The sequence below is a fragment of the Pleurodeles waltl genome, chromosome 3_1 (genome assembly GCF_031143425.1).
Source record: "Pleurodeles waltl isolate 20211129_DDA chromosome 3_1, aPleWal1.hap1.20221129, whole genome shotgun sequence".
Lineage (NCBI taxonomy): Eukaryota > Metazoa > Chordata > Amphibia > Caudata > Salamandridae > Pleurodeles > Pleurodeles waltl.
In genome coordinates this window covers 250,396,095-250,423,434 of record NC_090440.1, presented here as the reverse complement: position 1 = coordinate 250,423,434, position 27,340 = coordinate 250,396,095, and the positions used below count along the sequence as shown (strand labels likewise).

At 42.6% G+C, this 27,340-nt stretch overlaps 1 protein-coding gene across 2 annotated transcripts in view; it reads right to left on the bottom strand.

Annotated features, from left to right (window-relative positions):
* The window catches only part of SHF (Src homology 2 domain containing F), a 332,461-nt gene that overhangs the window by 192,291 nt on the left and 112,830 nt on the right, over positions 1-27,340 (bottom strand). For both annotated transcript variants that reach the window (XM_069222334.1, XM_069222335.1), the window contains exon 2: positions 18,336-18,465. In XM_069222334.1, coding sequence (XP_069078435.1) covers positions 18,336-18,465 — 130 coding nt within the window. The remainder of the gene's footprint in view (positions 1-18,335; positions 18,466-27,340) is intronic.

Genomic DNA, 27,340 nt, shown 5'->3' with positions numbered 1-27,340 from the left:
TGCTGTTCTCAGGGGAGCAAGATTGAACGGGGCTATACCATTTCAAGATACCTGCATCCTCATCTTTTCAGACAACACATGCTTGGTCCTGAAGCAGAGAAAGGCCTTTTACTCAGTTAAGCAAAAAATCTTGGCAAGGACCCTGTCATACATCCTTATATTCCTGGCCAAGTTAAAGGTTCTCTAGGAATACCGCTCACTTTTGACTGCCAGGGGTTCCCTGGGATTGGACCCTGGAACGCAAAGAACTTGGGTGTCATGTAACACCATCCCTTCAGAAAACAGATACTCTGCAGTCAAATAGGCCTAGTGCTGATGCAACCCACTGTGGTGGGCGAGGACGACTGCAGTCATGGCAAAAGGGCTGTTAAGGATGGACCAGGGTCTTCTGATGGAGAGTGATTATCGCAATAACACAGGCTGGGAGGACGATTGTCTTTGGTGGGACATCCCTGTCCCTCTAGCCTTCTACCCAGACAGGGTCAAGATCTTGGACCCAGGCTGAAACTTTTGTGGCTGGTTCCCAACACCTCAATAATTGAAGTTGGTATTGTAACTACAAGAACACGCAATTCACTGCCGCCCTTGGAATTATGTATGCTTAGCTAGCAGTACTGCATCCTTTCCTCTTATATGATGAGTATGGGGGACAGCAACCTCTCCATGCACTTTGTTTGGTTCCACGAGGGAGTTTGGGTGAACAATGCTTCTCGGCTTGGAGTGTAGGGTGGTGGGTTGTTGGGAGTTTGTATGCACAGTTTTGTTTTACAGCATTTTCCTTGTTCTTTCATCCACACGGTACACAGATCCACTGTATCTGGTGTGCCACACACCCTCCTTCTCCATTCCCCTCCTCTGCAGACCGACAACCTCACTCTGTCTTATGTCCGTCACATTACTATACTCCCCTGGCTGTTACAGACCGATGGCAATGTTTAATATTATGATCTGGAACGTCAATGGTCTAGATGATTGTATTAAACACAGTGTGATGGTTCGCTTTTCCAAGTGCCACTCCCCCACCATGCTGCGGTTTCTTCATGAGACACCTCCTCGGAACCTGGTGCCCAGCTCTTAACTGGTTTGGTCATGACAGTTTATCATGCCAGCCAAACCAGAGGCTCTCATGGTATTGCTATATATGTCCTCAAAACCGTCCCCCCTCTCTGTCACTCATTCTGCATCACAAACTGAGGGGATGCATGTCCAGATAGAGGGTCTACTTCAGGGTAAACACTACAACTTCCTTGGTGTGTACACTCCACCACGTTGACCTCGGACATCTCTGGGATGCATCTGATCATGAAACTGCCACTTGGTCTTACCATTATCTGCAGTGATTTTAACACTGTAATGGAAGACAGCTTAGATACAACAGGGGTGAGGGTGACACACAATCTTCCTCACCACTAGCAGAGTGGGTAGCATCCCTAGGCCTCTCTGATGCTTGGAGGATGGGGCACCCGGGAGAGCCCACTGAAAAACTTCTAGGGTTAATTACTTCTTTTTTTCCTGCCACGGAGATGCCAAATCTGGGAGTCGCATATATTCTACCTTGGGGCATATCTGACCATTCTCCTGTTGTACTGCAATATATCCAATATGCAGGAGGCAGCAGGCCTCTCAGGTGCCTCAATGCCTTTTAGATGCACAATGTACTCTCCACCTATCTCAGGAACCACACACTTTGTCATAACTCATGATTGGTTGACTCTAAAGGGATCCTGTGGTTTGCCAGCAAGGCAGTCCTATGGGGTAGGGCTAAAGCGTTTCTTTGCGAACAGTGCTCAACTCTACTTTGTCTTGGACCTAGAAGCAGAAATTGTAACCCTTGAACGTTGCTATTGGAAGCTTCGGCATGACCACTCCCTGTGTCAATTAGAAAACTGCAGAACTTTTCTTTGGCAGCTGTGCTTAGAGGAGACCAAATAATGTTGGTTGGCCTCCACCAGACGTGTTTATAAATGGGAGACAAACCTGGAACACTTCATTATTGCTTAGAGACATGCCACACAACCTCTAGACTGATCCCTCATGACCTATACTTTAGCAGGGCATTGGCTCCCCACATAATCAGATATTCTGTCAGCATTCACCTCTTACTACAGCTCCCTCTATGGACAGCACCACCACTCTGCATGTGAGGACATTGACCCTCTGATTGCTGACTTACCACTAGAAACTCTGCCAGCAGCAGACAGGGCAGTTCATATACAAACCCGGACTATGCAAGAATTGACCAATGCAGTGGACAGCCTGCAATCAGGCAAGATGCCAGGGTCGCATGACTTTCCGATAGAATACTATAAGAAACTCTAATCTCTACTTTCCCCCACACCTCCTAAATTTCTACCCAGAGGTTGTAGACAAGGGCCACTTTCCTCCTGAGTTTGAATGGGCCACTATTGTAGTCCATCTCAAACTGGGGCAACAAAATCTTGTACATTTTATCAACCGATCTCACTTATTAATGTGGAAATAAAATCTTTACAAAGATTGTCGCAAACCACTTCTTGCCATTACTGTCCTCCCTTGTCCACCCAGATCAATGAGATTTTATGCCTCGCCGCAGCACCAGACACTTTGCCCGTCGAGTGCACATTGTCCTGGAGCACTGTAGGCACTTCAGAGACCCTGCCACACCCATGTGCCTGGACTTTGACAAGGCATTTGATTTGCTGAACTGGAGATTCTCTTTTCAGATCTGCTCCCATATAGGATTTGGGCCCGCTTTCTGTCCTTCAGCAAAGTGCTCAATGCCCACCCCAAGCATGAGTTAGAGTGAATGGCGTTCTGTCCCATCCTTTATCAATCTATAGAGGCACAAGACAAAGTTGCACTCTCTCATCACTGCTCTTCACCTTGGCAATTGAGCTCTTGGCAGTTTGGGTATGCTGCAAAGCTCACACTTGGGGCTTTCAAAAGCTAAAATACATGGAAGACCAAATTGTACTGTAAGCAAATGACATACTGCTCTTTCTCTGTCAACAACACATCACCAGGTACTGGCTCTTCCAGATGCTCCAATTATTTGGAGATGCATCAGGGATGGTTCTCAACTGAGCTAAATTGTTCCTATTCCCCATATAAGGCATCTGTGAGATCATGTACTGACACAAATGTCTCCCAGTACGCAGACTGAGGTTCCCATATTTATGGGTAGATACCCTATTGGAAACTGAAACAACCGGAGGCTTTAATCTTAAACCGTTGCTAAGCCATACATACTACAATTTGGTCAGATGGACCGCCCTCCTGCTCAAAGGCCAGGGACGCATGGCATTTCTTAAGGAGATTGCTCTCCCAGAACAAACATGCACCTTGCAGAATTCCCCTAAACTGGTTCCACAATCTTCGTTTGCCAATCTTCTTGGGCCGGTGCTTTCCTTTCTGTAGGTGGCAAGACTCCTAGGATAGCCTTCGAAAATTGTGTCCAGTCACACTACAATAGTCGGAAGGGGATGGTGGATGTTTGCTTATATTATTGGGCCTCAGAACTTCAAACTTATTAATGACAGGAAGTTCAGCAGTTTCAATGACACTGCCTTACGTCTGGAAGTTTAATTTGTGGGCCAAAACTATATACTGAGCTTCCCATAAAGTAGTTCAATTCCACATTCTCTTCCTGAGGCCACGAGGGCCAATGCTGTGCTGTGCCAGGCCCTCCGTTGAATTTGATGGGATGACAGGCTTATGCATGTAACTCCTTTGTGGAAAAGCAGCTGGATCTCCCAGGTAGCTACTCTGAATTAGTTTGAACGATGGGACCCTTACAGGTATTTCCAGCCTTGGGGATGTTTGAGAGGGCTCACATCTGAAGACCTTCCGGGACCACCAAGAGGAATTTAACATCCACAGGATTCAATTCTACAGAGTTCTACAGCTTCATCATGCATTGGCAGGGTACTAACTGCAGTTACAAGACCTTGTGGAATACAGCCCCATCAAAGCCCAGGGTCTTTCTGTGCCAATGGGCCATGGTGGCATCTCGCTGGTATACCGACCTCTGCTCATTAACTTGCATTTGGAGTCCTTCAGGCTAAAAAGGAGAGATGGATGGACAACAGCGATTGGAGAGATGCCAGGATGACTACAGGATTTTGTTATTCCCTCTTGTTTACATCTGATTCAACTGTAATACTAGCATGACTATGGAGGATGGGTGCACTTCCCACCTCTGCATGTACTTCATGCGCCCATCCGGCCAGTGTTTTTTTCACATTGTTCTAGTACTGTCAGACTATCACAAGATGTTGGTCCTTAATTTTTACTACACTACCTGACACTTTAGAGAGGGCAGTTGATTGTTCCCTTCGCACTGCACTGTTGGATATTCTGGAGGATGTGTGAGGACTTCGGAGGGAGAGCACATTCTGGTCGGCTTAGGCACTAGGATTGCCAAGCATGATTTTGCTCTTGATTGGAAGTCTCCCTCACTACCTACTATTGCAGAATGGCGTTCTAAGATGGAATGCTGCGCTAAAGTTGAGGAGCTCTTCTACAATGCCCATGGTTGCACCTGCAAAGACAAGAAAATTTGGGGGAGGTGGTCGGTGTCCTGCAACCTGACTGGCCAATGACATGTTGGCTCACTTTACTCTTGCTGCCTGTTACTATTGTGGTGGTAATATGCTTTGTACTATGTACTGTTTACTACCCTTGTTGCAGAAAAAAAACTAAACTTCTGTTTATAAATAAAAGCACAGTAATGAAGAGGAACAAGATGTAGCATAAGAAAGATGTGCAGATAGAGGGATTTCGGTAAAACGTGGAAAGAAAACAGGTAATGTCCCGCATGGCACGGCCAGGGCCAAACGGGCCATATTGGGCATCAGGCGTTTCCCAGGTGGGCTAGAGGCAAGAGGGTCGCTTTTCACCTATTGGGCCGCTCTCACTAAAGGCTTGCTCGGGACACAGCAATTCCAGCAGCCAAGTGCAATGAGAATACAAACCTCCTCGCAGCAGAACGGAGCTGCCTGAGACCGACTATGCGTTGAGTGGACAAGTCTGACAAAATCTGCCAGGGCTGCTTTTGGTTCTCAGTCCGGCCATGGACACTGCGGAGGAAAGTCACGTGAAGGGGAAACTAAGTGACAAGACAGTGAGAAGAACCTTCCCCTTCCAGAGACACGCGTTCACTATTGTGTGCATTGTCAGAATGCAGAAACACAAAATTCACCGAGGAACCAAAATATTGGCATTAAGCTCTCAGGCTTTTAGTTCACATGTTTCAGGCCACGCCCTTTAAAGGATTGCTTGGCCACGCCCTTTTGTCAAGACCGCCGCACCCACGCTTTTCATCCTGCTCTAAGCACTTTATATACTTACGCTATATGTACTAAAGAGAACGAGACATAGGTGGAGAGCATGTGAAAAAAAGATGAAGCGGAGAGTAGCTGACAAGTGATGTGCGGTCCACGGACGCCTCTTGTACTGCAGCTCCTCCCAGAAGTGCAGGCGCCCTATGAAATCACTCCCTGGTGAGGCTCCCAGACGCCAATTGAACCGCACACAATATTAAATTACTCGGAAGGAGAGAGCAATTACGTCTTCTCCTAAATAGCTCAATATTGCTCAGGGCACGACATTAAAGCTGATTGATCTTTATTTGGCAATCACAACCCCGACCACATACAGCCTGCAGGATGTGGCTGAGGAAAACAAACACGCTCAGAAGCACAGTGCAAACAGGCAATAAATGTCATTACAGGTCATATAATCAGTAAATGCCTGCAGAAAACAGCTGTGTCATGGCAAACCTCTCCCACTAACTAATAACTGGGCGCCTCTGCACACCTCTCCATGTGGAGCAAAAGCCAATAGGTCTGGCTCATAAATTGAAGTGCTTAACCTGCTCCTGTCCTGACTATTTTGCATTGGTGATGGTCTTACACTGTGATCAGAAGAATTGGGATACTTTAGATCATATTTGTGAATCAAGTGTTCAAAGTTGGTACTGTGCCTTGCAGAGTTTCATGCTTTTAAGACACAACGATCCGCGGTGTATGGGCCAGGCTTGTGTTTGCTGGTATTTGAAACTACATGTAGTACACAACCTGTGCATTAATATTTTATCTAGTTTCCTAACCCCAGTACTAACAAGTAGATGCTAACACCAGAATGCTCATGTACAGTCAATATAACCTTATCGAGAGTCATGTGCATATGAGTATATCTGTTAATTTTATTTTTTATATTAAAAAAAAAAAACTTTCCTTTAAACATTTGCCCCATGTCTCCTTTCTCTGACTCGTCACGTACCTTTCTGACTTATGAATTTGCCAAACATCTTTCTCAAACCTTCCTTTCCTTCTTAGGGCCGAGCCTGCGAGAGCATGCGCTAGCGTATGCGTCTCGCTTGCCAGACTCTGTTGTGTTCAGTAAAAGGCATGGAGCCCGCCTGTCGCTCACCATTTGCTAGTTTGCGTGGCACTCTTCTTTACAGCCTTGTAATTCGTCAAGGGCATCATTTCCGTCTTTCTGAGCGGAGCAGGAACCAAGCACTAATCGATTCAACTTAATTAGTGCCCGTCCGCTGCTCCCAACGTGATCGGGGTACTATTTGTTCTTTTTAACTTCTATTGCCCTGCAAAGAGAAGGCTTGTGACTGGCAAAAACGTGCCCAACAGGACAAACAACATTTCAAAGCTTTGTTATTTAAAGCCAACTTTTTTATTTTGCCAAGTCGTCCTTTCTCAGTTTCCATGCATGTTTTCTTTTGTTTTTGCTTGTGGGTGCTGTTGTCAAAAGATGACAATTAACTTGTTCTGAATGTGTGAGACCTATTGCATTGCAAATGTTTGTTTAGCTATGTTACCCAACTAACAGACAAATACATCACTACTTACAAACACAACTTACTACTTCCTCTCTCAAATCGATTCCCATCATTCTATCCCTACTCCAAACTGAAAAGCACAAACCTAATAATTAATTTTGAAAGGAAAGAAAAGTCAATTATTGATCTACTAACTAATAAGCTCTAATATTGGGTTCCAGAGAAGCGTGCTACTGACCACAAAGTGCTTCAGTGCATCGTCAGGAGCAGTAAGCGTATATAAATACAATGTACAATTACATGATGACCAACTTTTCTGTGCCAGAAAGATAAAACTGTACACTGACTCGTAAGTGGCAAACCCTTCTACTTTCAAAAACAATTTAACTCAAATTGTTACAACGGGTCTGAAGAAACCATTCAGCTAATTAGATTTAGACAACTTTATTGCAGAAACACACCTTCCGTGCTCTCCTCTCACACCTAACACTCTTCTCTCACTACCTCACATCAGCATTCCAATCGTCGCTCGAAGGAACAAATCCAATGCTAACAAAGGAAGGGGTGGGGAAAGGAACAATGGAAAACAAGGGAGCAGACATGGAAGAGTCTTAACTACAACACCTCTCCATTCCATCAGTGGAAGTAGGAAAGAGGACAGGGGATGAGGGAGAAAAAAACATTGGCAGTCCAAGAAATGTAGTTTGTCTCATAGTCCTTATGCCATCCAGGTTTTCATGGGTTTCTTACAGTTTTGGCACTTTCACATATGTATCAGACATAGCTCCAATTTGCAACATGCATTCTGAGACACTTGGCTAATCTGTCCATGCTCCAAGTGCACTGGAATAACCACATTGAGTTTAACTTGTGTGATTCTCAAGGGTTTAGTGAACTCGCTGACCTTGTTTCTCACAGTTTTGGGTTTCTTGACCACCACCTACTTGGCCACCAAACAGTCCTTTATCTTTCACTCCAAACCCGGTGTCCTATCTTTTCAGTAAGCCATTTGGTGTTGAATCAGTTATTCATTCACTGCATCTCTGTGGACCCCCACCGGGTCTCCTATATGCAGCCAACTAAGGGTTAGGTTTACACTTGTGTTCCTACCCTTGAGAGGCATGAGTGGGGAGACTTCCAGTTACTCAGCTGGGAGTGATGTGGTACAACCATATCACATTTTGCGGAGACTTATATATGGGATTGCAAGCGGCAGAAGCAAGTTGAAGGCAGCTCTTTATCATTCTGTTGATACATTCTGCAGGTCATTGGTTCTGGGACAATATAACAATTCTGAGGTGAGACACGGACAGTTCCTCCAGGAATCCCTTCTTTTCCTCTGAGGTGAATTGTACTCCAGTGACAGTTATCAAAATACTGAGGATGCCTTCCACAAAGAAGGCATCCTCAGTACTTAGATAAGTGAGTCAAGGGACCAACATTTTACCCCCTTGTGTCTAAGGCAGTCAATCAGCTTTAGAGGTAGTATATCATTTAACATTTAGACTTACTTTAAATAACTTGTCTGTAAGTGTGGTTAACACACCTCTGGGCCCTTTGACCTTAGGAATTTTTGGTCACATGACAGGAAAGAGATTTCTGCATACTCTTTCCTGCAGGATACTATCATAAAAACTGGACTACTTTTTCTGATAACATAACAAGGAAGTGAACTACTTAATTGTTTTTGTTTCTCTTGATCGAATCATAGATTTAAGCCTGTTTACTCTGTCCGGTCATGAAAATGTCCAAAAATAACTATCAAAGCTTGGTTTTATATTGTTAGGAATACTGTTCTTGAGATTGTCGTCTTACACATTTATTCTAGTTTTGGTGTATATTGATTTACTGAGTCTATTCCTCCAAAATGTGGTATATATATTTATACACCTTTTCCTCTCATCAAGGGTGCTTCAGATATGTCGCAGTAACCATCCTTTTTGGATAATGTAGGTGAAGCAAGTGTCCCATTAAAATATTGGGTAAAGCTTTTTGAATCATATTTAATAAAGCAATGGGGGAAGGGAGTTCCCCCCTAATCAAACAGCTTATATTAGTGCATAATCTGGGTACTCATGGTAGAAAGGTCTTTGAAAATGTACACAATCCCACATTAAATTAAAGGGGAAGCTAGGGAGGCAGGGTTAGATGTTTATCAAGCAACTTTAAAAAAAAAACTTGAAAAATCTTCAGGAAAAAGAGATGTGTTTGATATTAAGATTTTTTTTTCCCTAGAATGATAAGTAAAATGGAAGAGTGAGGCTTTTCATCACAGCGTTGGGTGTGTTTGTCTATTACACATGACTTTGGACCACTGTGACTGATTAGAGTCAGTTGATTAGATGTACTAACAACTTAAAAATACAGCAGATGCTATTGATGTAACAAAAACACTAAGCATACAAGCAGTTAGCAGGAAATAAATGAAGGTGTCAATAAGTAAATGAAGTCCGATTTAAAAAAAAAATTTAAGTAGGAGGAAAAAATGTTAAAGACTCAGTCAACAAAAACTAGCAGACTCCAAAAAAAAAAAAAAACGTAAATATTTAGATACAGTAATCATTTTTTTTTTAACCAATAACAGCACAGGCAGTGATCCACAGTAAACAACAAAAATGCATTTTCCAGAGCTTGCAAGTAAACAGAATGGAAGAAGAGAAGCGAAAAGTGGTGTTATTGCTCAATTCTGGTGAAGATGTTAACAGTGTGGCTTATTCCAAGTGTGACATTAATCTGGAAGGGGAAACATTCATGGATTTGCTGATTTTTTTTCACCCTTCACTCTGGATCCTCATCAATTTGTCATCTGATAGCAAAATCTAGGTTATGGAACCCCTTGATATCAAACCAGGATGTTCTAATGAGGATCCCATACTCGTCATCAGTGAAAAAACTATGCAGGTAAGTAGATTTATTAGACCTTGCTGTAGAAACACACTTTCAATTATCACCTCCCAGGGTTAATGTTATTCTCACACAACCTCATTCCAACCATCCTCCTAAGGAACGTTCCAATGCTAATAAAGGAAGGGCTGGGGAGAAGAACTGTAGAAAACAAGGAAGCAGACATGGAAGAGTCCTAACTACAATATGACCTATATGACATGCCAATGCATGAACTACTCTTAATCCAAACAGGTCATAAAAGATTTGTGGGTAAGTTTGCACGTCTGCAAATATACCAGCCATAATACTTAACTAGATACCATATGAAAGATAACACGTGACAAAATCGCTGTTTAACTCTACCTTAACGGAGTTGCAAACTGACAATTCATAGCTTAACAAGCATTTGAGCATAGTATGTTTGCTCGTGTGCACAATCCTTTATTGTTTTAGCTCTACACATTTCATTTAAAAACCTGCATTTGTTGTAAATGAGACTTTCTCTAGCTATGTGGGAAAAGAAAGAAAAATATATGTACAAACTGAATGAGTTTTCAGTTTCATCAGCATTACAACTGTTTGCAACCACCGCAACCCTATTCTACAACCAAGCACGTCTGATGTCAGAGAAATCTACTTACTTAGCTATGCTAAAATTCAAACCACTTAGCAGGTGCGTGTTTCAAGACTCAAATGACTTTTTCCTTAGAACATGCTTTCTAGGAGTGGGGGGGGGGGGGTGACTGAAGGACTTATTTCGACGTTCGCTAGAAAGAGACACACATTTAGGCCATTTTATTTGTTTATTGTGAGTAATATGTCCTACAGTGGGATATATAGAAAGAGAGAGAGAGTAATGTAAACTCTTGAATTTAGTTTATTTTTCCTAACCAATCAGTTTCCGTCACTAAAAAACTGCTCATTTTGTTTGTAAAGCGCTTTTAACCATCGTGTAGTAGGTTCAGGGCGCTTTTGGATAAGGATGTATAGAGGAGTGGGAGGTGCAAAGTCCATTTGCAGGAGGGAACCCCGTGATAGGGGAGGACGAGTGTTGGAAGCCTGGATCGGAATATGAAACTAATGTGATGCCAAAACCTAGTAAAGAATAAAAAGCCTGGCTGACGGGCTGGTCTTAAGCACCGGAGTAGGCTGGACTACGGAACATTCAGAGGAATGGCTTGAAGAGGATTATTCTAATGTCCATTTTAAGAGGTGGGGCGTTATGGAACTTCTTGATTTGACATAGTGAAATAGGAATGTTCTTTTATTTTTCTTCCCATTCAATATGCTCTCCGTGACTTCAGAGGGAGCAAACGAGTTTATATTATTATTCCTTTAGAATACCCCCCGCACTGAAACAACAGATGCCTACATCGCAGTGGTAATGCAGAGCTGGGCCACAAAACAAAAATAATACTACCGCCACGTGACCGGCTCCTGCTTCACGTGTGCAGTAAGTGAAGCCAGGGACTATCTAATTGGCATGACATTGACATGTGTACAGGCGGGGTGGTGCTTGGGAACTAGGGGAAAACGGCAGAGGGGCTTGCCAAGGGAGAAGTACTCCTGGTAAGCTTATGCTGAGCGGGCAGAGCCCTTGATGGAGACCCTGTGGTTTGGCCATGATGAGGCCCTGGGACATAGTGGGGAAAAGACAAGCAGGGAGGAAAGCTATCAGTGATAAGTCAATGGTAGGGGGTGCAGGTGGAATTGGCACCAACGCCAACAGAACAGCCAGCACGAGAAGCAGGACATCAGGCAGCACCTATTAGCCGGTAAGAACTATGCCATAAGAGAGGCCATGCTAGATAGGGCCAACGGGGTAGCCATGTTGCAGTGGAATCTGCTGTTCGGGGTACCAGTGTAGCTGGGTACGGATTGATCCTGTTAGCAGCACCTGGGGTCTGTAGGAGCGGGTGGAGAAAGAGTGCCAGGAAAGTGACCACGGCGGCTGAGAGCAGCAATGATGAACGGCAGAGGGGTGGGTGAATAGGGAGAGGTAGCAGAGGGGACAGAACACAGCACGGGCACCGCCACAGCAGTGAACAGCTTTGATTTTGAAAAGAGCATCCGGCAGCAGAGACCAAGAAGGGAGAGCTTTTTTGACCATGTGCTATAACAACTGTAGTCCAGCAAAGGACCTGCTGTATGTTTCTATGGATATAACCGGTCTAAAACCACATATAATATAGATTTGCAGCTGCCTGTGCCATAAGGTAAGAATACCTGTTGACAAGCAATTTTGAAACCAGAAGGAAAGAACACTCTGTCTCCCTGATAATGTCAGTGAAGCTCTAGCCTTGTTTGGTTGCAGTGCTAAGCATATTTTTGGGACAGTAGTTATTTTTACATCATTAGCCCTGTCAGACTGGACTATAAAGCTCCCTCATTTCACCAAGCTGTCATTTTCTTGCATCTATAGAGCACTATGAAGTAACTAAAGGCCACATGCAGTGCTATGTAAACCTGAGAGATAAACAATTAACCAGTAAGTATCTGAACCAGGGCACGGAAGCTGTTGCATTTGTACAAACTTTAGCTTAAAGTAAATTAAAAGTAACGCCCTTTAATGAACAATTCCATGTTTTGTGTGCACCAAAAAAAAACAAAAAAAAACAGGAATGAGTATCAGGTTTGGAGTACAGACTTACATCTGGGCCACTGTATCTCCCTGTTGCAGCTCTGTATGATGTTATAAACTAATAAGGAGTTTATAAAAAGGTCAGACCAGGGCTACGAGAGACTGGAAGGCTGAGCCGAGAAACACCAATTCACCATATATGTTTACAACCTGTAATATTTAATTTGAAATTAACCACCCGGCTCTGTCAGCATTCTTGGCGTGCTACTTTAAATGTTATGGAAGTGCATTACACATTTTGCTCCTTTTTTTATTTAAAAAAAACATTTCTTGCTAAGAGTAAATAGTGAGGATGCTCTCCGAATTATTACATGAAGCCTAAACCTATAGGCTTGCAACATGCTCTGGTTATGCACAGGTGTCACTCCTTGTGCCCTTTGACTGGTGCCACAGCAAAACTGGAAGGGGGGCAGGCTACCACATCACTACCAAATTCATTTTTATGTCTAGCATTAGCCAAGAACTTTTGATTTTATTAAAACTATATCTACAATATAGTTATAGGCAGTGCTGGTGCCCAAACCTCTCCTCTGACAAATGGAGCTGCTGCAATTAAATGTGCGAGCACTGAATACTGAGGCAGCATAATCAAAAAGCAATCTCAGGCCTCTTTAATCCATTACAGCCGCTCCCTGGATTTTCAGCTCACTCTTGCAGCTTTCTGCTACGTCCCTTTGAGACACTTTTCCGTCTTTCTTTTCCTCCCTAGTTCCCATTACTGTCTTTGGCCTGCAGTAAATGCCTGATGCAAAAAAAAGTGCCGGCCCTCAAAAAGTGCTGAGTCACCCCTACCGTAAACCATTGGCTCAAATTAAGCATTGCTTATGGGGACTTTCATCTAGCACTCCATTTCCCTTGTTTTGTTTTTTTTGCTGTGTCAGTCACATTTTTCTTCCACCCACTGTGGCATACAGCAGTGGGACAGCACACTTCAGCCACTGGTTAACTTCACTGAGTGATGGCTTCTGTTCTTTCACAAGAACACATCCACACCAAAAATATTTCTCTTCGGTGTCACAGATATCTATATTAATGTGGACTTTTGGGATAGCAAGTATATATATTTTGGCTGTTAGCCGATGATTTATTTTACAGTAATGACAGAATGTTAGCTACTCCAACAATTAAGTTTTGCAAAGCCCATAACTAAAAAAAAAAAAAAAAAAAAAAACCATGTACTGACAAATCCAAATGGCTGGAGGCCAGTTGGCTTTGCCAATTCTGGTTTCAAATCCTGTCAATGGTTACAGTCGCAGTGGGCTGCACGCAGGAAAAGACTTTCAATTAAAAATATATAGAAGTATATGGAGTTCACAGCTCTTGAAAGTCAACAAAGACAAATTGAAACCAGCGTCTTTTTAAAAATAACATTTTACAATGTTCGGTGTTTTTCTCGTTCATTGCTTCGTCCTGCGGATAAAGATGGGGCGAGAAAAAAAAAATCAACTTGCAAAAATGAATTCTTCCCAAGAAAAACATTTTATTATTCACTAGCTTGTAGCGACAACGATTGTTCCATAAACCTTGAACGGCTCTGTGCAAGTGTGTAATGGGACGTGTAAAGTGGGGCTGGGAAATCTCTCGGGGACTGGCAGACTGGTGTTTTGGAGTGAAAGCGGGAAGTGCACGATGACGTCCTTAAGGGCAAGTCAAGAGTAGGGCCAAGTGACAGACGGGACACGTCAAGTCAAAAGACAGACAATTGAAGGTGAGCGTCGCGAGTGAAATCCGATCCCCGCCGGCCCGGACAGGAAAGAAGCTGGCAGCAAGCAGAGCAGAAGACCATTATTGATTTCATGGCCGCCCCGCAGGGGTCATTGGGCTGTAAATTAAGCATTTGAGGCCCTTTAGGCTGCAGTCGGACAGCCTCTCTCTGATTCGCTTTATTGCAAACAGCTGTCACGGGCCCAGATGTCTGCGTCGAGTGGCCAGTTCTGGCCACTTAATTCTGTATTGCCGTGTTACAGCCCGTCGGCCAGGCAGTAACCGCAGCGGGCTTCCAAACGGCGAGAGGGCATCCTGGGTTTTATTGCAAAACGCATCACAGGCCCTAAAACTAAAGGGTGTGAAATAAAAAATGTAACACCACCGGAAAGTCTCTAGAAACCCCGCCGGAGAGCAATATGTAAGGAAGAGCTTAATCAACCTATTTCATGAGATGTTTGTAGTATTTCAAGATTCGAGAAATGTGTTCCACTAAAAAGATAACACGAACTCGGACTGGCGGACCCATCTAGCATTTTGTTTCCGTCCTAGTATAGAGGATGCTAATGGTCTGGGACTTTTCCTCTCATGTGCCCACCTCTTAAAAGCTCTTTCAGCATGAGACTAGAAATAAACACACAGAATAAACAAGAAAGAAAACAACCTGACAATAACAGACTTGAGTAGGGCATGAATTAGGTTGTAACAGTATTTATTTAGTTGTCTTAAACGCGTGAAGTCAAAGGGTGCACTGCGGTAGAGAAGGCCTTCACATAAGAGATTAAGAGGCAGCAAGTATCCGGGAAGGACCTACATGACTAACAGGGCAGAGGTATGTCCGACTAGCTCTCGCGATGCTGCTCCTTAATAACGTATCGCCCAACCCAAACCGGCCATTCACCAATCCCGTACTAAGAGGCGTGGCTCTGCCCCAGAACGCCATGTCTGCAATCACGAGCTTTCAGCTATGGACAGACAGACTTCCAAGAGTCTTTGTATTTAAGCAACAGGAGCAGTAGAGGTGGGTTAGTCAATAAATTTACTGGGACAACCGAGCCTGAGCTGAGCCATAAGCCTGGCTTGGTGATAGTTTTAAACATAACCCATTAATGCACTAAGAGGCAAGGAAATGGTCATGTAAACCTTGTTTGTGGCCCAGATTAATGCAGAGCAACATTATAATCCATTAAATCAAGCACAATAGGTTTTTGTACAATTGGTAATCTGAACTCACATATTTGAAAGTGCTTTCATACACAATAATGAAGAAAAAAAGTGTTTTGGCGAAATAAACTATTTGCCTGAGCCAGCACGATTCATCCAAGTTTTCTGGTTTCACCATGCACATATCAGCCAGGTAACAGGTATCTATTGGTCTTTCCTTATGTTAAAGGTTTGTTTTTACCTCTTTGTACATTGTTCTGTAGTTTATAACAGCATGAACTCGACCCAAAGGCATTGGACTGCTTTACATGAGCACCAGTTACATTACACAAGGACACATGCCTTGTTTATAGCAGAGGATGTTGAGCCAAATCAGAGACCCACATGTGGTTCCCCAGTTCCAAAGTCGGCAGCTCCGACTGTAATGCCACATATTCAGGTCGGAAGGAGGGTAGCAAATAGAAGCCATGTGAAAAGCTCGGCTTAAGGTTCCAACAGGACCTTGAGCTAAGATGGAGGCAGGCTTCAGGCTTGAGCCTTGCTCAAGCTTCTAGTGGCTCGCCCACTTCTAGGAAGCCTGTCTTCTCAAAACCGACCACAGTAAGTTCCAGGCCAGACTGGAAGAACACACACATAAATGGTAGTTTGAACAAGATTGTTAAATGGTAGGGCAATGCATGCATAATATGTTGCAGTTTTTACATAGTCTGCATAATTACAGTCAAAGATGCTGCAGAGAGAGGGGCATGTAAGCAAAAAAACATAAGATCAGTCATAAGGGTGTTGTGGCTTGAGACAATGTACTTTAAGTGCAATCTCAAGGGCATGGGTGAAGAGATTGCTCACAGGTCAGCGGGAAGTGCTAGCACTGGGAGGTTTGTGAAGGAACTGACGCTGTGGACTGGCTTCATGTGGGTATGGCTTTGTGTGGTGTGGCCAAGATATATATATCCAGAACTTCACTTGACAGCTTTAAACACTATGATCAGCAATTTGAACAGCGTTCTGCTTTCTTCCGACAGCAGCAACACCTTGGGCTACAGGACGAATCATGGCAATGCCATCAAAACCTGTACAGGGGTCTTGTGCTAAACTTTGGAAACGTCTCCAGTAGGGAGATTCTTCCTCTTTTGTGCCTTTTTCCCCTCTGTGGTTCTTTGTTTTTATACAGTATGTGCAGCACAAAGACAGCTATATAACACTTAATTTTACAAAGTTGAAGGTGTGAAAATATACAAGGAGGACAAAAGGGGTAAAAGGAAGTGTGAGCACTGCAAAGACCATCCTATCAATTTCATCCTGAGCCATCTTGAAAGGAACGCTTCTTAGCCTCCATAGACCACCATTCCACCTGTAACATCCTCTCTGGTGAGCTGACTACCTGTACAAAATAAGCATGCCTATTCTCATAACCAAGCAAGAGGTCTATTGTGAACTGCTAGCAATAAATACATTTACAAATTGACTAGAGGATCAAGCACTAGAGTTTATGTCTTATTGTACCGAATGCAGATGAAGAACGGAGTCCTAATCCTATTCTTAGATCAGTCATATTGCAAACTGAGGTGATTTCAAAGTCCTTGCCTGGTTGCATTTGAGCCTGGGTGGACAGGAAAGACAATCTAATTCCTCTATTCTAGAGGTCCGCAACCTCTTCTAGTCTAACATATAGACCAATTTGAGCAAGGCAAATACTTGGCTGCACAACACCAAGCAGAAATATATGGAGATCATCATCCTTGGATGCAAGGCTGCCTGAAGTGGTTGTAAGAGCACCAAACCTTTTAAAGGTGTTAGTTATCTGCAAATCCGTTTGAAGGATCCATTCCCAAAAAAGTTCAAAAGTAGCACTAGAAATGAACTACAATTGTATCATGTGCAGTTTAAAATATGTGATGTTCTCCTACTATTGATTACGGACCCTTTCTTCGTGTAACCCTGTCCAAAAAACATGTGGACTCAATCTCAATGCAAGCCTGCAGATCTTCACTGTCAAGAATAGGGCAGATAAGTTAAAATGGTGGGCTGGGAGAATGCTGTATCTGTTATTACCAGCTGCAGTGATTCATTCAAGCATTCCACCCAATTAATTTTTTTTGGTGTATATGTAGACATAACCAACCCATGAAATTCTATCACAGAAAGATCTCTTATGCTCAATGGCATGTATGGAACCAATTGGTTTTTTTTTTTTTTATGTTAATTTTTGACAGTATTTTGCCAAAAAACGTAGCTCCTTCCATCATAGATTCATAATTAAAGCTTTGACAAATGGATCATTGTTTTCTTGGCCATTGATATTAGATACATTCCTTCTCTTATTAGCACAACAATGCCATCCATCTTGTTGCCCATCCAAAAATTGTCACACAAAACACCAGGAAATGTGCATTACTTTATCTCAAATTAGCTCCTTCTAGTGATATTTGAACATTTAGGTCGATTAACCATGGCATACAAGTAATTTAGCCTATTTATTTGTAGATCATCCCTTTTAAAGGCAAAGATATTGTATAGACGGGGAGGGCCGGATTAGTACTTCTACACCATCTATGAATTTTGTGGACAAAATACTGAAAGAGAACAAAGGAAGCTAAAAGTGATTCAACTGTGTCAAGCAGAATGCAAAAAGGCGAGATGCACAGATTGCTCCTACATCCTTCAGTGCTGAAAAGACAGACTTCCTAATCACCACACAATGTCAGGATTAGATGAAGAGGTAAGAGGACAGGGGAAACAGACCTAGAAAAGAAAGAGAATGAAGATACTTTGTTTTGACAGCTGAAAAGAGAGATGAAAGCAAAGTTAGTCGGAATGGGGGAACAGAAGCATCCTGGCGGGCAAAGGGGAAAATAATTTGACACCCCTCTACTGCATAAAATCTGCTGAAGGGGATAGAATGTGCAGGTGATCAACAGGACCAAAACAAAGCTGTTCGGGACAAAATAGGTTGGAATTTAAACGCCAAGAAAGTTGATGCAAAAATTAAGTCCAAAAACATAAAAAGATTATAATACAACAAAATGACAAACCTAAGCAAATAAATGAAACTTAAAACCATGAAAACATGAGGAAAACAAATAATTTATTACAGCCAAATTAATTAAAATAAATGTAACACTAAGCAACCACATCTAGCTGGTAGATAAGCAGACCCCTCACCTGCCATCATCTTCTGTGCCTCATAGGGTTCCATGTAACCATCGTTCTCCGTCACCTTCTCAGGGGCCACCGGGACGCTAGAAGTCTGTTTAGCATCAAAAGGATCTGCATAATCCTCTAGGATGACAACCTGTGAAGACGGCAGAAAGGAAACATAAGCAACTGCAAACCTCTACTTGGATTCTTCTGAAGAGATCATGTGATCTATTAAGAGATTTAGTGCTATGATCCCTTCCATTCAAAATTCCAGAATATTATTTTGGATAAACTGTTTTATTCCCTGCATCAATTACCTTGGATGACAAAAATAAACATTAAATTGAGGAACCCCTTCCCTGCTTCTGATTCCCAACATCCACTTACTACACCTTCTGCCCCAGTGACAAGTTATTTGTATTTGTTGCATGTCGCGGAAGGTATAAGTGGGTCTGTTGCATACATGAGATAGTCTAGAAAGGAACAAGCATGGCTTGAAGATGAACTGTATCTGTATCGAAGCCAAACAGACATGAGGCTGGGTGAAAACAGTGAATGTGTCAGGTACAAAAATACACATGATTTACTGTTGCTTTATGCATACAGGTGACCACACATGCAGAAAGTGAAAAAAACACTCCGAAAAATTACCTGGAGCCAAATTGAAAAGCAGAGACAGAGAAGCCTACACTGGTGAGCATGTATGAGGGACACAATGGCGATACGAGGCACCTTCTAGTCAAACCATGAATTAGGGAAAACAAAATTGCGTGATAGAGGATCGTTTCTATACTGGCTCTCATTAAGTGGAATTCTCTCCCAGACTATATATATTACGTAAATATCTGGATATTTAGCATTTCATGATCCCTTAAAATCACATCCATTCTGATGAACGTGCAATGCTTGTACAAGTGCCTGCTATCGCCAAGAGGACCCTGGGCAGAAGCACGATGCATAGGGTCAGAAACATGAAGCATAAATACATTCCTCGCATTAATGTACCTATGAGAAAGGAGTAGGCTATGTTCAGGGCCACTGCAATTATGTGGCAAGGGAGGACCAAACTATGTACAAGGTCTGACTAATTTATGTGTACAGAAATGGCAAATTATATGGCACAATGAATAGCAGATTTTGTGATAGGATTGCTTCATTATTTTGTCAATTTTACATATGGTAACACTGTCTGGGCAAAGTTTTCACCTTATTACCACAAGTTTAACAACCAATTACAAGCAATAAACTACAGAAAGGTGACCTGTCTACATTTACGAAGGGCCTTCCACTGTGCGGAAAAACGCAGTGCAGCGATTATAGTAACTTTTAATCAGACTGAGCTAGAAACAACATGTTTTATTAAAAAAATGCAGAATGAACAGCAGAGGATTACGATTAGGTTCCAATGCGGCAAAGCCATAATTGGGCGGAAAATGTTTCAGCTGCGTAATCGCATAATATGACCAATGGCTATGTTGCAAAACGGCACACCGTTTTGGGAGTTAACAGCCCTTTCAAGTTTCTCACCCCTCCACAAGGTGGCAGAACTTCACACAAATTACCAAATGGGCCTGCCGGAACGTAGGACTAAATAAAAAACAAGTAGACGCACGAGCTCGGGGGAGTAAATTACCCTTCGTCTGGTAGAGTGCAGCGAACACAGTATTAAATGTGCGATTAAACCTCACCTTGACAGCGCGGCAGCAGATAGCTGGCGATAAACCTGCATCGCCAGAGGGAGACACGGTTTAAACGCGGAATGTGTACCGATCCCGTCTAATCTGCGAGTATCTGAATACAATTCAATTATTTCAGCTATCGAGACAGATAAAGCAGGCCTTTAACAGCACAATGAAGAGCTGGCAGCGGTACAATACATAATTAGAAGCGAGCCAAGCAACGCCAAGGCCGCCTGCTACACATCTGCGAATGAATGAGGCTGGCCCAGGAGCATCCACGCTTCTGCGCACCTTTGTCTTTTGCTCGGCTGCGCTGTTTGCGTTGCTGCTCCTCTGTCTCGCGCGTAGCCTTCTTTGTTAGCAAAATAAGGCTCCATCTGTTCCTTTGAAAGAAGCACATGTACCGAGTCTCTGCGAGATCACAAAAGGAAAGCCGTTAGGCTTCTACTGTCCCCGACCGCCCCTCCCTTGTTCACTCTCCCGACGGTGTTTAAATTGTCCATCTTGTAGTATCAGTCTTAGTCGCTACAATATGTATGCATTTTATTTTTTCGCAAACTCTGCCAAAGAGGATTGTAGCGCTTTAAATTAGATCACATGATACAAGGTTAGATTCTGTTTTTTCGTGGTAGGCAGGGTGAGAGGGACTTGCCTAAAATCACAGGATGTTGAGCCGGGGCTCAAACCTGGGTCCCTATTTCCAAATTTAGCAGTTCTGGCTGTTAGACCACAGCTCCTCTCGACCACTAAAGTCATACCTCAAGGCCTAGCGGATGATTCACATATAAAAAAATATATACCACTAGCCAGGTGATATTGCATCTTGAAAAAAACATCCCTTCGCGAGCCACACCTGTACCTGTAAACAGGTTGAGGTACAGGAATTATTCGAGCGAATGGCTGGGGGAGGGATGTGCATGCGCAGCAGTGGCAGCTGATGCAGGCAGCTATGTCAAACACTTCCCTGTCCAGCCACAAGGTGGCAGACATTCCCAATGACCGGTGACACTGGATAACTGGCTAGGAGTGGTCTGCAAAGCGCGAACAGGTAAGAGACCTGGGCATACACTACCGAGGGAGGTAGTGATTGGTGCCGCACACTTACCATGACAATAACTTCCTAAACACACTGAAAGGGGCCTTTTAAACACGCACACGTCTATTATCTGTACAGAGTGGCACACCGACGGAGGAGACTCAAAGGAAAAGAAACAGAAGGCAATTAACTGAAAATGTCAAGTGGCCTTAAATGAGCAAGCTTAATGTTGATGTGGGGCCGAGGAAGGTGGAGGAGAAAGCAGTTACTTTAAATGCGCACTCGTTAGCCGACAATTCAATAACAGCCCGACTGCCAATCACAACGCTTTACGAAGCTATTAAAGCCTAACTGCAACAAAAGCAGCAATCTGCAGTAAAATTAACCAAATAATTTCTGGCAGCCAACTCCACAAAAGGCATCACGTTAACCCCATCCACGGAGATGCACAAACACGCCTGAAACCCAACCCTCTCCTCTCAACCCGATCCCACAACTAATAAGCTTCCCTTTGTGCTGCCATCAACCTTTTTTTTCCTTTAAAAAAACAAACCGATAAATGTAGTTACTTACAGATCAATAGGATGGATCATAGAGTGACAGGTGTGTTGTAGCTATGAAATGCAATACGCTGCCTGACGTTTGTTCCACTTGAAACAGTCTGCCTTGAGCAGGGCTATCTTGCAAATATCAATACGAATTTAAGAATTTCTCGCCAGTCAGCAAATAGGTCAAGCTAAAGATTTTAAAAGTCTGTTTTTACCTTGCACCAAAAAGGCTGGAAGAACTGTCATCAGCCACGTTTATTTATTGGAAGCCTTGAGACGAGGGAGAAAAACCTACACATGGACTGCCTAACTTTTTATTTATGTAAATATCACACCTACAGATCTGTGAGACCCTGGCAACATGTTTTGGGCCCCCTGTTTGGACCAACTTTAAATGTATTATCCCCTTTCAGCCCATTATAGCCCCCAAGAAGCCTTATGTAATTGTAGGTTAACCTTAAAAAATGGGGACACCAGAATACGGGGAGTACACACTTGGGAGGGGAGATGAGTAGTCCACCAATCAGGCTCCTAATTATAATGTATCGCACTGAGATAGATGAAAAAAAAAAAAAACTTGGGTCACAGAGATCGATGAAAAAAAACGTGGTTCAAGTCATTACCTTCTAGAAGAATTCCATTTTTGTATATGTTACGCCCTCACCCACTTTTGAGGCATGCTTCATCATAGGGCATGCTGTCAATACTGTGTACAGGGGTGGAGTTCTTAGAGATACTAGGCTCTAAAACAACACTTAGGGGGCAATGCACTACAGACTTGGATAAAACTGCCTAAATATATGCCCAATCTGTTCAATTTTATTTGTCGGCTCTCTTTGACAGGATAACAAATAAAAAATAGGTATGGTCCATGGGCACGTATCACCCTACCATTTCTGTGTCAACATGTTTCGACTATTTTTTATAATATGGGGGAAATAACCCATAACCCAGAGCCCTGGGTACATAGTAGACTTAAGATACAAATGGTCCCCAAGGAAGGGGGAAGTGCAGCCCTCTACTTCCACGGCAATAGCTTAACAGGAATCCTACTCAAGAAAAATGATTACTTGTACATTTATGCAATTTATTCATATTTTAACAAATCAATCTCAAAATCACTCAGCAGTAAATATTGTAAAAAGAGACTCCAAAGCAGTGATGAAGCAGCGCAAAGTGACAAGGGGAGTAAAAAATGCACTGGTGCTATATACAAACACAAACACGTGACTGTAAGGAATAGTATGATATACTTTTTAGAGAGACTTGCTCCTCAGATATCCTGATCCACATTCAAAATTAAAAACAGTTTATATTGGAAATGTTGTCAATGTTTCAATCCCAAATGCCAGGTCAATCAGAAACAGAGTCATCACCAGGACTGCCAATTTCAAGTGGACATCTTAAATTAAACAGAACAAAACCTCATATGTAAGAAAAATAGGAATCCTAAGGGTCATTGAATAGCCACCAAAAATAGCGTTTCAAAGGATAACAAAAGGATCTTCCCATCTCTTCAGGGATACTTCAAAATTTCGTAACCTTCTAGTCAGTACTGGAAACGAACACCCAAATGCATGAACCTTATTCTACTCAAATTTCTCATGTGAAGTATAAATAAAAGACTCATGCTCCAAACAGTCTGTGAAAGATCTAAAAATAGATAGGGAAGGATGTGCTCAGCAACAAACTTATTCTACTCTTACTGAGATCAAATGTATGCAGCTACATATTTATTTTTGTCTGAAATTTCAAAAATACACCATTAGAAAACATAAAAACCTTCAGAGTTGCTGTATTGATGGTAGAAATACAGCAGATCAAAAGGATTTTTTATGATTTCTAATGGTGTATTATTGGAATTTCTACTAACACACTGACCCGTGTGTCTGACACATGTGACTGATTCACTCTAACACATTTATTCGGGTTATCAGGCAAAAAGAAAGGCGTAGCTGCATGAATTTATAAGTGCATGGAATGTTTGGCGAAATGAAAACAGTTCTTCATGTTAGCACCTGTAACAAAGAAATGTTATTTATTTAAATACACAGAGCTCAGTCTGGCTGTCTTAGTAGATCGGGCTTTGCTTTAAAATATTTGGATGGCTGTGGAAATTTGACTAAGTTACACCCAAGTAACCCCCCACTCCCACCCCTCTGACACAAAGTGGTGCAAAGTAGTGCAAAGTGGTATTTTCCCTGAGAAATGATACCTTTCCAGCAAACACATTTTTGCACTGGAAAGTAAATTCCTTGCATGAATATGCACGGTTTTGCTTTACTATGCATGACTTTGCATGACTTTGCACAGGGCAAGTCCTTAATAAATCTCACCCTCTGTTTCCGTTAAGCAGCCTCTATTGTCAAATTAGAAAATAAAGCTGTTTTTTGGGAGCAGTGTTACTGTAGCAAATGTTTCGACAGTCTAACTTTATTAGGCAGTTCTTTGGAAGGTAGTGGTCTTGGGCAATTGCCCACTTTGCCCATGCCTTAAAACATCCATCAGACGCAACATTATAGCCACTATCATATAGTTGCAGTAGGTCAGGTTGATCTATAGCATAATGCGAAGCCCTGGCTAATTTAGCTGGGGCACTTATAAAGATGATAACATTATAAAAAGCATTATTTTATTTGCCAATGAGTGTTTGTGTACTTTGGACCAAGTGCATGGGCAAAAGTATCTGAAAAATGGACTCTACACAAAAAACGGATTTCATTTCTGTAGCATCCATTTTTTTAGATGTTTGTCAGTGCATGCTCCACATTGCTATGAGGAAGATAGTGGTCTTTGAAATGCCATAGTCATGCATGGAGGTACGATACATTCATAACGTCAACAGAATAAAACTGTGAGAAGGAAATACTCCTGTGGGTAGAACCAAGATGAGACTGATAATACCTAAGCCAATGGCCGAAGATTCAGAAGCAAATGAAAGAGGCAGTCCCAAAACTTCTTCAAATAAGTTTAGAACACAATATGTTCACCATCAATTGTGCCTTAACGTACTGACAAAACCAATAGGTCTCGACTATGAGAGCTATTTGTTTGGGCATTTTTCTTTAGTGTATTTATGTTAGTTAAATCGGCATGCTGTACAGTGTGAGGATTACATTGTATTATATATTCTGCCTGGAAGGCCTAGCATTCAGTACACTCACAAATACCATTTAGGGCCAGTCAGGTACGTTTTCTTAACCTTGAGCTCAACTCTAGCTAGCTGTGGCAATAGTAATGCTTGCTAAAGGAACAACGTGTAAAGCATTTAAGAACACAAACATAACAAAATAAAGGCCCACAACACAAGAGAAACAAGACATCAATTTACAAAAAAAGAGCAGACTTTTATACATTTTTAGAGACCTTATTCAGCTAAATACACAAGAGAGTTACAGCGATACAGATTTACAAATAATAAACACATTTTATATCAGCTGCAAACAAGCATTGGCCAACAAGAAGTTTGGAAACTTTTGAAAAGATTGTAGAAGTTAGTTCAACAACTGTGGCCCGAGTTGGGTGACCAAGTTTGGAAGGACAGAGGTCTAGGGGGCCAGAAAGAATACTTTGTACAGTTACTTTGCCGTCAGAGTGCTTTCAGTGCAAAATCCCAACTTTGCAAGATGGTTGCCATAGATAACGACTGAGTGGTCCTGATAATGAGGGATGCAGGCTAGAGATGTTCAAGGATGCTTCTGATGCTGTGTGGTCGACGGGGGTGAAGTCCAGTTGAGAGGTGAGTGGGGGAGACTGTCCTTGGATTCCGGGGTCCCATTAAGTCCTAGTTGCTGAGTTCCAAGGGAACCTTGCATTTTTGAAACTCTCTGGTCACGGTACAAATCTTTGGTGGAGGTCAGTGTCCCCCCCCCCTTGGTTAACGAATCCCAGTCACAACCAACACCCATAGGTCCAGCAGACATGGTGCACCTTTTGGCTATCTCTGAATTGTCCTTTGGATTCCCCAGTATCAAATTGCCGCAAAACCCCTGCTGTAACTACCAGAGATGTGACTTGGGCTCTTTCAGCTTTAATGTTCCCAGTGCCATTCTGGGAGGTCAGCCAACTGACCCTTGGAGTTTCTGCTTCTGAACTAACCCCTTGAGTAGCCATCCTGGCAGACATGACACCATGCTGTTGCAGCATGGCCTATGTTCCTGAGCCTAGGAGTCATTCACATGTCTACCCAGGCAGTCAGAAAGCTGTGTATGGTTATGCCTTTGTGAGGCTACAGGACGATTAGAGCACAGAGTGGCAACTTTCTAAAAGTTGCCTTCCTTTAACAGTGAGATTAGTTTCGACCTGGGCATCCAGTCACATTTAATGACGTGATTAATTTGATACCTTACTTGACCTAGTTGGGCAGTCCCCTTCAAATGTTTTCTGGGTTGGGATGCCACCTGGTAGCTGTGTTAGCCAATGGGGCTACTAACTTTACCTACAGCAAAACGACAACTTGGACGTGTTGCTGCTAACACATCATCAAACATTACGTCTTGCGTAACAAAATAGAACTCTCTGCCATAGGACTCTATAGGTCTTCCTTAGGAAAGACTTACATATAATGTTAAAAGATAGAACGGCTTCGCCATTTGATTAAATGGCAAAGTCGAACTGGCATTAAAAACACTGTCCTGCCAGTCTGTAGTGGCAAGCTGGGAGCCATTTTTTACCTTGTCCCATGAAAGGTGGTGTAAACAGTGCTGCAGACCACTCTGTCTTACATGCCCTGGGTACAATGTACTAGAGACTTGTAAGTAAGTCAGGCCTTGCCAATTGGGTGTATCCAATTCGATATGCAATTTGTATGGGATTAAAAAACTGGCACGGAGGACTGATTTGAAGGCCTTAGTGCACTCTCTGAGTTGAAAATCCAGCATCTAATAGTCTTAATGGGGGCAAACAGCATGGGGAAACCTGCAGAAAGCCTGTTTTCATATGTATACAGAACATTTTTTAAATGCGCAATACACCACTGACTACGTCAAATAACTTTTTTTTTCCTAGCCATGTTTTCACCAAGGTAACACAGGAGGAGGGTGAGATAGAAGGACGTGGGTGGGGTGTGGGTGGTTGGGAGGGGGTGGTCAGGCAGGGTGTAAGAAGACAAGCAAGAGGGAAAGGAGCAAGCAGACAGGTTGCAAGGCTGTGCAATGGATTGGATAAAGTCCTTTTTATCAGACTGATCACAGTCGGTTCGTCTTTCCCCTTTTTGCCCATTCCTGGTCAATCTTAGTTGTGGAGTACCTCAGGGATCCTCTTTATCCCCTATTTTATTCAATCTGTACATCCGCCCATTGGTAAATGCCCTGTGAAGGTGGAAAGTAAGACTATTTAACTATGTTGATATGCAGCTATTGTTCAACATTGAGGGTACCCCTGATTTTATAAAGTTCTTCCAAAACACTAAGGTCTTTATCCAGGACTGGATGAAACCAATTGAAACTGAACTTTGATAAAACCGAGGTGGTGATGGTTAAAAACAAATTGCTTCGCCTGAGTCCTCCTTTCTGGGCTCAAAAGTTGGGTCACCCCTAATCCCCCAAAAAATAATAAAGCGGTTAAGAGCCTCAGCATTCCTGTCGGGGAAGATCTTTCAGTAGAAGCCTCAAATTGGAATAGTGATTTCTTCCTACTTCTTTTAGTTCTACAAAATAAAAGATCAGGACATTATTTTTTGACAGTTGTGGTAATTATTCAGATCATAATTGCTCTTGTAATGTCCCGTATCAATTACGCCAATGCTCTCTACTTAGGCTTGCCTAA